Raw genomic sequence first — 10,986 nt, 5'->3', positions numbered from 1 at the left:
TAACGGGGCAAGCAGTAGGGGGGGACAGACAGTGGGGAGGCAGCAGGGGAACATGTGTTAAGGCAGGCGCTGGGGGGCAGTATGGGGGCCAACAGCAAGGATGGAGCCTGCCAGTCCAATGCAAAGGTAAGAATGAATGTGGCAGAGGGAGTAAGGGAGGGGGGGAATAGTGACACAGGGAGGGAGAGCAGGACTGCAGGGGAACAAGTAAGCAGTAGGGGGGGACAGACAGTGGGGAGGCAGCAGGGGAACATGTGTTAAGGCAGGCGCTGGGGGGCAGTATGGGGGCCAACAGCAAGGATGGAGCCTGCCAGTCCAATGCAAAGGTAAGAATGAATGTGGCAGAGGGAGTAAGGGAGGGGGGGAATAGTGACACAGGGAGGGAGAGCAGGACTGCAGGGGAACAAGTGGCACTATGTGCAGAGGCAGCATGGAGCAGGCAGCAGCTGCAGCTCCAACTCAGAGCCACACCAACTGCCTGTCCCCTGCTGCCTAATACTTGATTGTAAGAGATGCGGCTTTTTCCTCCTCATGTTAAATCCGGGGGGAAAAACTTCATCTTCTAACTGAGTAAATACAGCATATGCACACATTCACAAACTTAGTTTTAAGAAACTTAAAATCTGTAGATACATGAGGACAAGTACTGTTCGAAAAAAGCATGGGGCAGTGGAAAGCATTTGTTTTTAAAATGCTTTTTTTCAGCCCTTCCTACAGACCATTTTTTAAAAGTTATACACAAAGTAAATGAAAACAAAAATTAAATTTATGACTTTCAACCATAACTGAAACTGGTGTAAACTATTTTGTCAGCCAACTTCCTCCTGAAATAACACAACTATCAGAAGAGTTATAGAGTCTATGTACCCTACATCACCATACTCCAGCACAAAGAACATGTTATTTAGGATGACCTTCAGCTTGTCAGCATTGACAGACTAACAGACAAGCCACAGTAAAATGCACATTTATGCTTCCATATAGACAAAAAACAGAGTAAATGTAATATAGGGGATGAGGACCAAAGTGTTAGAGAGTGCCAAAGGTTTCAAAAGTTGACTTCCAAGTCAATAAAATATATGATCTCATGAAACAAAGATAAAATTACTTTGTATTCAAATGTATTTTACTCACTTACACTCCACATATATTGTTTTTTTCATCCATGCCTTTCAATGGCATATTACAGCATAAAAGCATTTCCTGAATTATTTAGGGGATTGGAATATTGTTAACACTTGGGGAGATCACTTGTAGTAAGTCAGGAATCAGATTCCTATACAAAATTTACACTATAGCCACAGAAATGAGCTAATTATATTTTAAAACATGAATAAAATTTATGAAAGGGATGTCAAAGATCCAGCCCACAGAGCTCTCTGGGTCCCAGACTTGCCTCAAATGGAGCACGTGCCCAGGACTGGCACGTGGCACTTCATGCAGCTTGCAGGGCTGGACTGTATACACTGCATACACCACATTGCATCAGTCCAGGGCATGCACTGCATGTGGCACCTGCACAAGACCAATCTGTGGGCCCAATCCAGTCTGCACACCAGCCCTGCACTCATCTGGCTAGTGGGGACAAGAGTTTGATAGCCCCAATTTACAATATTCCCCAAAGAGATGGTGTTTGCTTTGATGTTGTTGTAAAGGTTAAGCTTGGCGGTTTAGAGGAAGTCCATTAACACAGCCAAAGCACCATCAATGCAATTAACGAAAAATCACTAACCAAGCTGACATTTTACACACTTAAAAATGACTTCATCAGGACAGAGGTTGTTGTGGCCAAGAATGGAGAATAACAAAGTGATGAAAGTCAAGATGGTCTAATTTTAAGCAGAAAAAAAAAAATCTCTTTAACGTGACAAATCAATAGACCATTATCATGGGTGATACTGGTAAGTATATTACACATTTTAACAATTTATGCACTTACCTCAGCATTTAAATCTTGCAAGATATCCCCAAGCAAATCATCCTTGGACAGGTCTACAGCTTTCTGTAGAATATTAAATAGCAGTTAGCCATCTAGAATTTTTAAATGCATTTGTTTGCCAAACCAAGAAGCTGTCACTATAAGGATAATGAGCTGCTTTATACCAGGACCCATATTTTCCAAAAGTGCTAAGCACCACGCCCACCCGATGGGGACTGTTTAAGTCTAGTGTGGTCACTAACTGACTGTAGGAAATAAAAGCTCATGCACCACTCAGAGGCCGTGGACAGACATAACCTTTACAGCATTGCAAACACCAAGTGTTTGGAAAGGGTGAATGGAAAGATGTACACCTCATGTGAAGCACCCCAAAAATGGCCAGTGCTTCAAAAACCTAGAGAACACAAAGTGCTTCCTATTATGCATGCCCAACCTATGGAGTACAAAAGGAGGTTGCTCTTGCCTTCGGCATCCCACAGTGTTTGTTCTCCCCCTCCCAGAGGGAGAAGTGAGGCAGATAGCCAATGAGAGCTCTCCCATGCACTCAGCTGTCATCAGGGCGGGAGCGCAGGAAACTCTCTGCCTCCAGTCTCTTAGTCCCAAAACAGCGGGGGCAGGCCTATACATCTGTCCACAGCTGAAGTGCTCCAGTTTTGAAGCACTTCAAATGTTACATCTGTCCAGGGCCAAAATAAGTCACTAAGTTACACAGTGTTAAAACAAACTAGTTCCAGTTCCAACATCTTCATATGAAACTTACATCTGTGTTTTTCTTCCCCGCGCTGGCTATAAACATAGACTTGATAGTGTTTGGCTTTGATACCACAGATTTCTTCACATTCTTTTTGTCATTTGTTTTGTCACCTTTTCCTAGTAGGGCAAAAGATAAGTTAGCAGTTTCTCAAAACTTCAGGTAAGAGTCCAGGAATTTGCACTGGGACACATCTTTCATCTTTTGCCAGTGGCTAAAATCTAAGGTTAGTGTTGACTAAAAAGTGTTATCTTTTCTTGGATCTCATTTCATAGTTCAAAAGTAAACAACAATGAAATTACCACCATACGTGATATCCTATATGTGACTTTCATAGCGGTCAGCAACTAACTGCTTTTCATTCCTATCGGTGGTCCAGTCAGAGTAAGACAACATCTTTTTAAGTGTTTATGGAGCATGACTTAGTGTTACCTCACTAAATGCTGTTTTATATTTCTATTATCATAAATAATCCACTGCTGAGACAAATGGACTACAACCACCGATGCATCTATTTGCATGGCACTGATTGTATAACGAACTTGAGACTTTTCTATTCTGAAGAACATTCACAATAGAATGTTATTCAAGTGTAGCTTTTTCCATGGTTTTCTGGGTAAAAGTGTTGGACAGTAAAATGCCCCATTGTTAAAAATATACTTGGACTCTAGAGTCCATACTTAAGGAGAAAAATAATCAGCCTCAACATTTACTAAAGCAACTTGCACTTTATGGACTATGTGATCTCCCAAGAAAGCTATCTTATTCTAGAATATTTTATCCTGGAAGAATAAATGCCCCCCATCTGAGCTTCTTGTCATTCAAGAGCAGACTTCACTGGAGTACTTTAAGGATGAATTATTTGACTGGCAGTAGTTCATGCTAACGTTCTGATAACCAAGCTTGATTATCTCCATCTCACAGCAATAAACAGAGGCTCTGTAGCCCATACCAGCCTCCTAGGATCATTTAAGGAACCACAGTGCATTTAAACAGCAGTGACACCAATACAAGCTGACATTTGGCTTTAGAAGATTTCTTAACTAGCTTTATGAGCAGTTGGGAAAACTTGACAAAAAGGTTACGTTTGTTTACCTTTCTTGCTAGGAAGAAGAGCATCATCTTCTAGATCTTCATCAAATATCTCCCTTCCATCTTCTACATAACCTATGCCATCTGTACAAAAATAGGTCATAACTGTTAATCCTAAGTGACACTTTATGAATTTGTAATGATAAAACTATACATTTAATTTCAATTATTAAATAACACTTCTGCTTTTTTTTTTTTTAATTTATTACATATTAAGGTACTTACTCAAATCCAAAAGCCATTAGAACTGGGTTGGCTAATCTTAGTGCATCTTTTCATAGTCAAAACAGGTAAATTATAAAGGTGTTTTTTTTTTTAAATCAAGCATTGTAAGTACATAAAACTGCTTAGCAGAACTGAGTCGCTTGCTAATTAGCATTTAAACCTTTCCAGTCAGTAATATAACTTCAAAATCCTTGATCTTGAATGATTAGCTCAGACCATAGGCCTAAAGTCTGTGTGTAGTGACTCATCTTTTACTTGTCTATTAAAAATAATTTGTGAGAATGCACAGAAGTATTGGCATTTTGCAGGAAGGTTTGCATAAATCTTGCTGCAGTTACAATAACAATAGCATGCTTTCACTACTTTTGTTTGCTTGTTTTAAATAATACAAAAAAATATGTTTGAACACACTCAGCCCAAACCTGTGCCTCAGATTAGCTGCTTTTCACATTTATTTTTTGTATTTAGTTATCTATTTTTGTATCTAGATAAATCTTACGCACCATCATCAATGATCCAGTCATCATCCTGCCGGTCCCTGACCATCTTGGAGTATTGTTCCTCATCAACTTCATCATAAACACCTGTGAACTCTTCAACCTACAAAGAAGGTATACATATCTCATGCTATTACTTTTTAATACAGGCATAAGAAACCGTTCACAAAGTAATTGCAAATACTCTTTCAGCTTCAGTTGTTTTCTCTATTTTAAATGCTAGTGTATCACAAGGCTAAAGAGATCAGAATTAAACATCCTTTACTGTTGATATGACTAATAAACTTTATCACTATACTTGTTTTTTACTGTGTTAATTGTGGACCTATGTACAACATTTGTATAGATTCGTGGTCTGATTTATCACCATATTTGTATTTATGTTAATTCTACAAGTAGGAATAATGCGTCTATAATGCTTGGCCGTATTTTATTATTATATTTGCATTTCTGTTATTTTTGTTTAAATTTATATTATGGTTGTATGCCTTCTGTTGTTTTCGGGAGCATAGCTTTCAGCTAGAATCCTTCCTTAATCAATTGAATTGAATTGAACTGCTGTTGTATTTATAGGGAAAGTATTTTTAATCAAAAAACTAGCCTACTATATTGAAATTCAAGGTTGTGTACACACACACACTATGGTAAATAATGCATTTAACATATGTTTGCCAGTTTCACAATAACTGGTACATCATTTTTAGCCACTTTTACTAAAAATGTGTGCTAAAATGTAAGGTTCTTTTCTCTTGTGAGCAAGATGAGCTAGATGAAGGTCAGAGTTAACTGAAGTATGTGCAAGGATTAAAAAAATGTAACTAACGTAGACATGCACTCTCAAGGTGAATCTGCATCTTGAGCAGTCTGGGGACTAACTGGCTAAGCAGCAGCTTGGCAGAAAAGGACTTAAAGGTTACAAAGAACAGTACTGAATATGTACCATTGTGCCTTTGCAAAGAAGACTAATGGCATATTGGGCTGCACTGGGAGGTGTGTTGACAGTAGGTCAAGAGAAGTGATTATTCCCCTCTACTCAGCACTGGTGAGGCCACATCTGGAGCTCTGTGCCCAGTTTTTGTCCCTCCACTACAGAAAGGACAAAGACAAATTGAAGAAACTCCAGCAGAGGGCAACAAAAATGGCTCGGGGGCTAGGGCACATGATTTCTGAGGAGAGGCTGAAGGAATTGGGCTTATTTAGTCTGGAGAAGAGAAGACTGAGAGGGGATTTAATAGCAGCTTTCAAGTATCTGAAGGGTGGTTCCAAAAAGGATGGAGACAGACTGTTCTCAATGGTGGCAGATGACAGAACAATAGTCTCAAGTTGCAGCAGGAGAAGTTTAGGTTGGGTATTAGGAAAAACTCTCTCATTAGGAGGGTAGTAAAGCACTGGAACAGACTGTGGAATCGCCATCCTTGGAGGTTTTTTAGACCTGGCTAGACAAAGCCTTGGCTGGAATGTAGTTGGGGATGGTCCTGCTTTGAACAGGGGGTTGGACTAGATGATGTCCTGAAGTCCCCTCAAACCCTAATTTTCTATGATTCTATGAATGTTATAAATAGTACAAATTTCAAAAGTGTCAAATGACCTCTATCTGGATAATTGTTATGCCATTTCTTCATTACAGCAATATAAATACATTTTGCTTTCCTTGCAGAAGTGTCATGTATTAATGTTATCCTATTCGGATTGTAACATAGTTTGAAATTCCTAAATAAAAGTGTTTCCTGCTGCAGCATGTATTGATTAAGTCATGACATCCTGAAGATACGGCCTTCACCGCTGAATAACAGTCAAGGCAGATCAACCTTTGTGCTTAAACAGGAAGAAACATTTTAATAACTGAGAATATTTCTTATGCGTGCCTTTAGTTTACAATCACAAGGGAAGTGGAAATGCTGAAACAGATACTAACCCATTCTGAAAGTTATTAAATATTAACACAAACTGGTATCAAAGGCATGTGTTAATTGATTTCACACCATTTTTTGAAGTAAATAAAGGGCTTTTCATAGCTGAGAGTAAACAGTGATATTCACTGCCCCCCAAACCACACCAGCACCCTCCCCCCTGCAGTCAAATATTTTATACAAAAAGAATAAAAAAAATACATAATTACTTCATATTTCAATTTTTCACCAGCTTTGGCTTTTTTCAAACGTTCAAGAGCTTCCTGGTGCCCTTTTTTAGATTTTTTCTCACGCCGAGAACGTGATGCTGCAAAACTTCCTGAATCAGACATATCTGAAAGTTCATTGGAAACAGAAGTGAATTTTTAAATCATTCAGTGCCTTTATCTTCCAATATTTAATCCACCGTGACATTTTACAAGAGAATGTCCTAACAAAATGATAGTTCCAGTGTTGACAAAAGACAGACAGAAAGACAGACTAGTCAGCACCACTCTGCATCATTATACATAGGCTACCATAAACACAACTTCTTCACCATCTCAAAATAATTGCTCTAGCAACTGTAGCAATGGGACTTTAGCAGCACAGCGATGTCAGCAGCTACACAGAAAAGCCCCACAGGCCAAATCCGAAGATGAGATATCCAGCCCACAAGAAATGCTCCAGTCCAGACCTATTCATGAGTGTTGGACAGTCCTGGCTTACACCAAGTTCATGACGACACTGTTTTCAGAACAAACTGGGAGAACCACTAAGCCCACAGCCAAATATAGATGCAACACAGCTTTACCATGGCATGCTTATGGCACCATGCTGAAGCAGCTACTTCATGCACTTTTTGTGCTGCTATCCCCGCCAGGCGGGGTGGTCCCTTGCATGGACAGTGGTGCCAGGCACATTTGGAGCCCCAGACCACACCACTGCCTCAGCACTGGTGGGCCCCACACAGCCAAGCTCCCACAACCACTGGGGAAAAGCTGCTTTTCCAAAGGCACCCAGTGCCCAGTGAAGAGGAATGTCCCTCATGCAGCACCTTACCCTGTCCATGCACAGCCCAATTCCACAGCAGCCCCAGTGCTCAGGTCCCCACTGAGCACATAGCATTGCCATGGCAGTGACAGCAGGAGCCAGCAATGGTCCTTTTGTTTCTGAACACGGTACCCTGCGACTGCTCCCCAGAGCCCCCTCTCGCTGCTCACTGGGACATGTAGTCTGCTGTGGGCTCAGGCCAGCAGCAGGGCGTGAGGACCAGACTATGCTCGCCAGGGTGCTCCAGGCACACGGCCATAATCATCAGCTAAAATGACCAAAATAAGCTGATGTCATTTCTCCTTTTAATCAGTACTGATCCAACAGTCAACTGATATATCGGTGCATCCCTAATTTCTACCACTGTCTGGTGCAGGTGTCAGCCCAGATCTGACCTCTCTCACAAATATGAACAAAGTACATTCAGACAGCTTGTGTTTTGGAAGAATGAAACATATTGCTGTCCTTAAAAATATTTTAAAAATTACCTCCAGATTGTTTCTTGTTTTACAGCTCAAAATTCAAGATTGCTACCTTTTTCAATTAATAAATGCACACACTAATAAAAAATATTTTTTATTTTATAAAATGTCTCAGTTCTGAAGAATATGCTACTCAACATGCCTTCCTGGCTCTGTGGCTCCACTGGTGACCTGCCACATGGACTGCCCCAAAGCTGGAGACCCAATTCTTCCCTCTCCTCTGAAGTTAAGCCAAGGGTTTGTGGAAGCCTCAAACTAACGCAAGACACTAAGGGTTTTAGAGCTCCTCACTTCCTACTGGAAGATTAATGCCTGTCTCCTGCTCCAATAGACTGAAATCCAAGGGAGATCCAAGGGAACTGTGGAATGGCTGTAACCTGGGTCACCCAGCCATTATGCTCCTTCCCTGTGTGAGGTAAGCCTGCCACCATGATGGAGCAGATGACCCCACATAGTACCCTTAAGAGCCAGCCTCTGGGACCTTTAAGGGTGGCTTGATGGGTTATTAGGTCCCTCACAGTGGCAACAGAGAGGATGAGCCTGTACAGCAAGCACCCTTAGGGGTCACTGTCATCTGCTCTGTACAACAGAATCACACTGTTAAGATTATCCAGTTTAAATTTTATGATTCTTTTTCAGAGACAAAAGGATGACAAACAGAACAATAGGGCAGACAGAGCAGAAATTCATGCCGGTAAAGCAATATGTAGTAAAAGGCAAAAGACTTATAAATGTTCTATCACAAAAGGTCCAGATTCAGTAAACAGATCCCATTAGTAGAGACTCGTTCATGTTAGACGAGCTCCAATGAGATGAAGTTTTCTGCAGGAAAGCTAGCACGAGACTTGCCCTAATCCACGTTATAGGTCCAACACCCTAGCTAAAAGTTAAATGTGACTTGTCCCCCACTACCTGAAAAGTCCATCCAAGGGCAAGGAGAGAAAACTGTAAAAACATTCATATTGAAGCAATTATTCCCACCAGAACTTGGGTGCACAAGTATGCATGCACAGTATGAAAAGAAATGTTTTCTGACAATCCAGTAAGTAGTCAAATAAGATACAAGACTACACTGGTCTCCTAACTAGAATGCAAATTTTTTGACACAGGATGAGACTGGCAACTTGTATGAACTACATCAGGGTACCTTCTAAGTGGTCAGGGACTGCACCAGTGGGGACCACATGCTGTGGGAGCCACAGGCCTTATGCTGTACATGCATGGGTACTCCCCCATGCACACAGCACCTGTACAGGTGTCCTCCAGCCCCACTCCCCTGCTCCCTACTGCACTGCACACGGTACCCTGCTTCACCTGCAGCTACACAACCAAAGGACTGCCCCACTGCACCGTGCCCCCCGGGGAACTCTGGGTCTTCAACTTCCCCAGCACTATGGACTGCCCCTCTGGGGCTGGGCCAAGCAGCAGAAATCAGAGGAGGGAGCAGGAGCACTGCAGCTAGAACAATAAAGGAAGCAGTGGCCAGGTGAATCACAGGTTAACCCATCACAGGGCACATGCAGCCCACAGGCTGCCAGTTGGCCAGCTCTGAATTAACATCAAGACCATCAGCTCTGTCATTTCTCACTTACAAACCTTGACCACCTGCTTAACTTTCAACAGGACTGATTTTGATTTGTGTTGCCCAAAACGCTGGCCCTGCTTGTGGTATGTGCACTAAGATGAGACTGCTGGAGCTGGGTGGGAGACACCATTAACTTAGCAAGTTGCTGCAATTATGAAGCTACAGAAAGTGTCAGAAAAATCGTGTGATGTAGCATGCATGTGCTTCAGCACCAGTTACTTTGCAGCAGCTTGGAGGAAAGCATGGAATGAAATCACCATTTGGAATAAACACCTAATTTCAAACCCAACAACAAAGCCTCCTGGTTTTGACCTTCCGTGGAAAATATGGAAGGCTGTAAATCGGATCTGAGCTGGAAATGGCCGCTGCAGTCACCTGATGCACAAACGGGATATTAGGAGTTTTGCAAAATATGACTGTGGCAATCCTGATCAAACTATGGACCACATAACAACACTGCCCTCTATACAAATTTGACAGCAGCATTGTAGATGCATTCCCTTTCCTCAAGTGCATTAGATTGGTTAACTAACCTTAAACTGGTCTTATAATTGTTGCTCCAAGTCAGCCATGTGAAAGAAGAAAGCAGACTTTGCATATGCAGAGATTTTTTTTCCCCCTCCAAGCAAACCCACAGGAGATTCCCAACCCCTGGGCTGCTCTGATTCTACAGGAGGAAGAGGAAGAAATCCAGGGCTAAGGGAAGTGATGCTGCCAAGGCAGCCGGGAGCCTCAGCCCCACTGCTCCAGCACCACCACCCACATGGGACACTCCCGCAAGCTGCTATTCTGTTACCTGTGCCCACACAAATGAGGGGACAGGAGGGAGGTGTGTGCATGTGTGTGTCTGTGCGCACACATGCATCTGTCTGTATGTGCCTGCACATGCATGCCTGCATCTGAGTGCACATGTGCCTCTGTGTCCATTTGTGCATACCTACATGTGAGCGGGTGCCTGCAGGTGCGCATGCCAGAGTCTCATTGCACATGCACCTCTGTGTCTGTGCATGTGAGCACATGCCTACATACACATGCACACCTGCCCGGGTGTGTGCCCACCTCCATGCCTGTCCCATGTGTGCCCCCGCATGTGTGCACGTGCAGGAATATATGCATGAGCACACGTCTGGATGCATGTCTATGCATGTGCACACGTCTGCCTGAGGTGTGTGTCCATGCGGTGCATGTCTGTCTGTCTGTCTGTCTGGGGGAGTGTATCTGTGCCTGCGGCCACCTGCATCTATGCGAGCCCCTGCCCACCCCCACAAGTGACGCGTTGTGCAACCCCTCCCAACCGGCTCGGGGGCAAGGGAGAGCATGCAAGGAGGAAGAAGCACCAGGTTTCAAGGCCATGGAAGGGCTCCCACCCAGAAACGTGCAGGCACCGCTGCAGCCCGTCCCACCCGCCCGCGCGCGCGGTGCAAGGGGATTGGGAGAGGGAGAGGGGGAAGCCGTGCGCGAGCTCCCGCCAAG

The 10,986-nt window shown here is 43.0% G+C and overlaps 1 protein-coding gene across 1 annotated transcript in view; it reads right to left on the bottom strand.

The window, feature by feature from the left end:
• Positions 1-10,160, bottom strand: part of POLA1 (DNA polymerase alpha 1, catalytic subunit) — a 319,768-nt gene extending 309,608 nt beyond the window's left edge. The window contains exons 1-6 of the mRNA XM_006019568.2: positions 10,047-10,160; positions 6,624-6,748; positions 4,511-4,607; positions 3,786-3,866; positions 2,700-2,809; positions 1,940-2,002 (exon numbers count right to left, since the gene is read on the bottom strand). Coding sequence (XP_006019630.1) covers positions 1,940-2,002; positions 2,700-2,809; positions 3,786-3,866; positions 4,511-4,607; positions 6,624-6,746 — 474 coding nt within the window. The 5' untranslated portion in view covers positions 6,747-6,748; positions 10,047-10,160. The remainder of the gene's footprint in view (positions 1-1,939; positions 2,003-2,699; positions 2,810-3,785; positions 3,867-4,510; positions 4,608-6,623; positions 6,749-10,046) is intronic.
• Positions 10,161-10,986: the final 826 nt, after the last annotated feature.

This window comes from Alligator sinensis, unplaced genomic scaffold, assembly GCF_000455745.1.
Source record: "Alligator sinensis unplaced genomic scaffold, ASM45574v1 scaffold348_1, whole genome shotgun sequence".
NCBI lineage: Eukaryota > Metazoa > Chordata > Crocodylia > Alligatoridae > Alligator > Alligator sinensis.
Note: the sequence above shows the minus strand (reverse complement) of the source record. Positions and strands in the feature narration are given on the sequence as shown.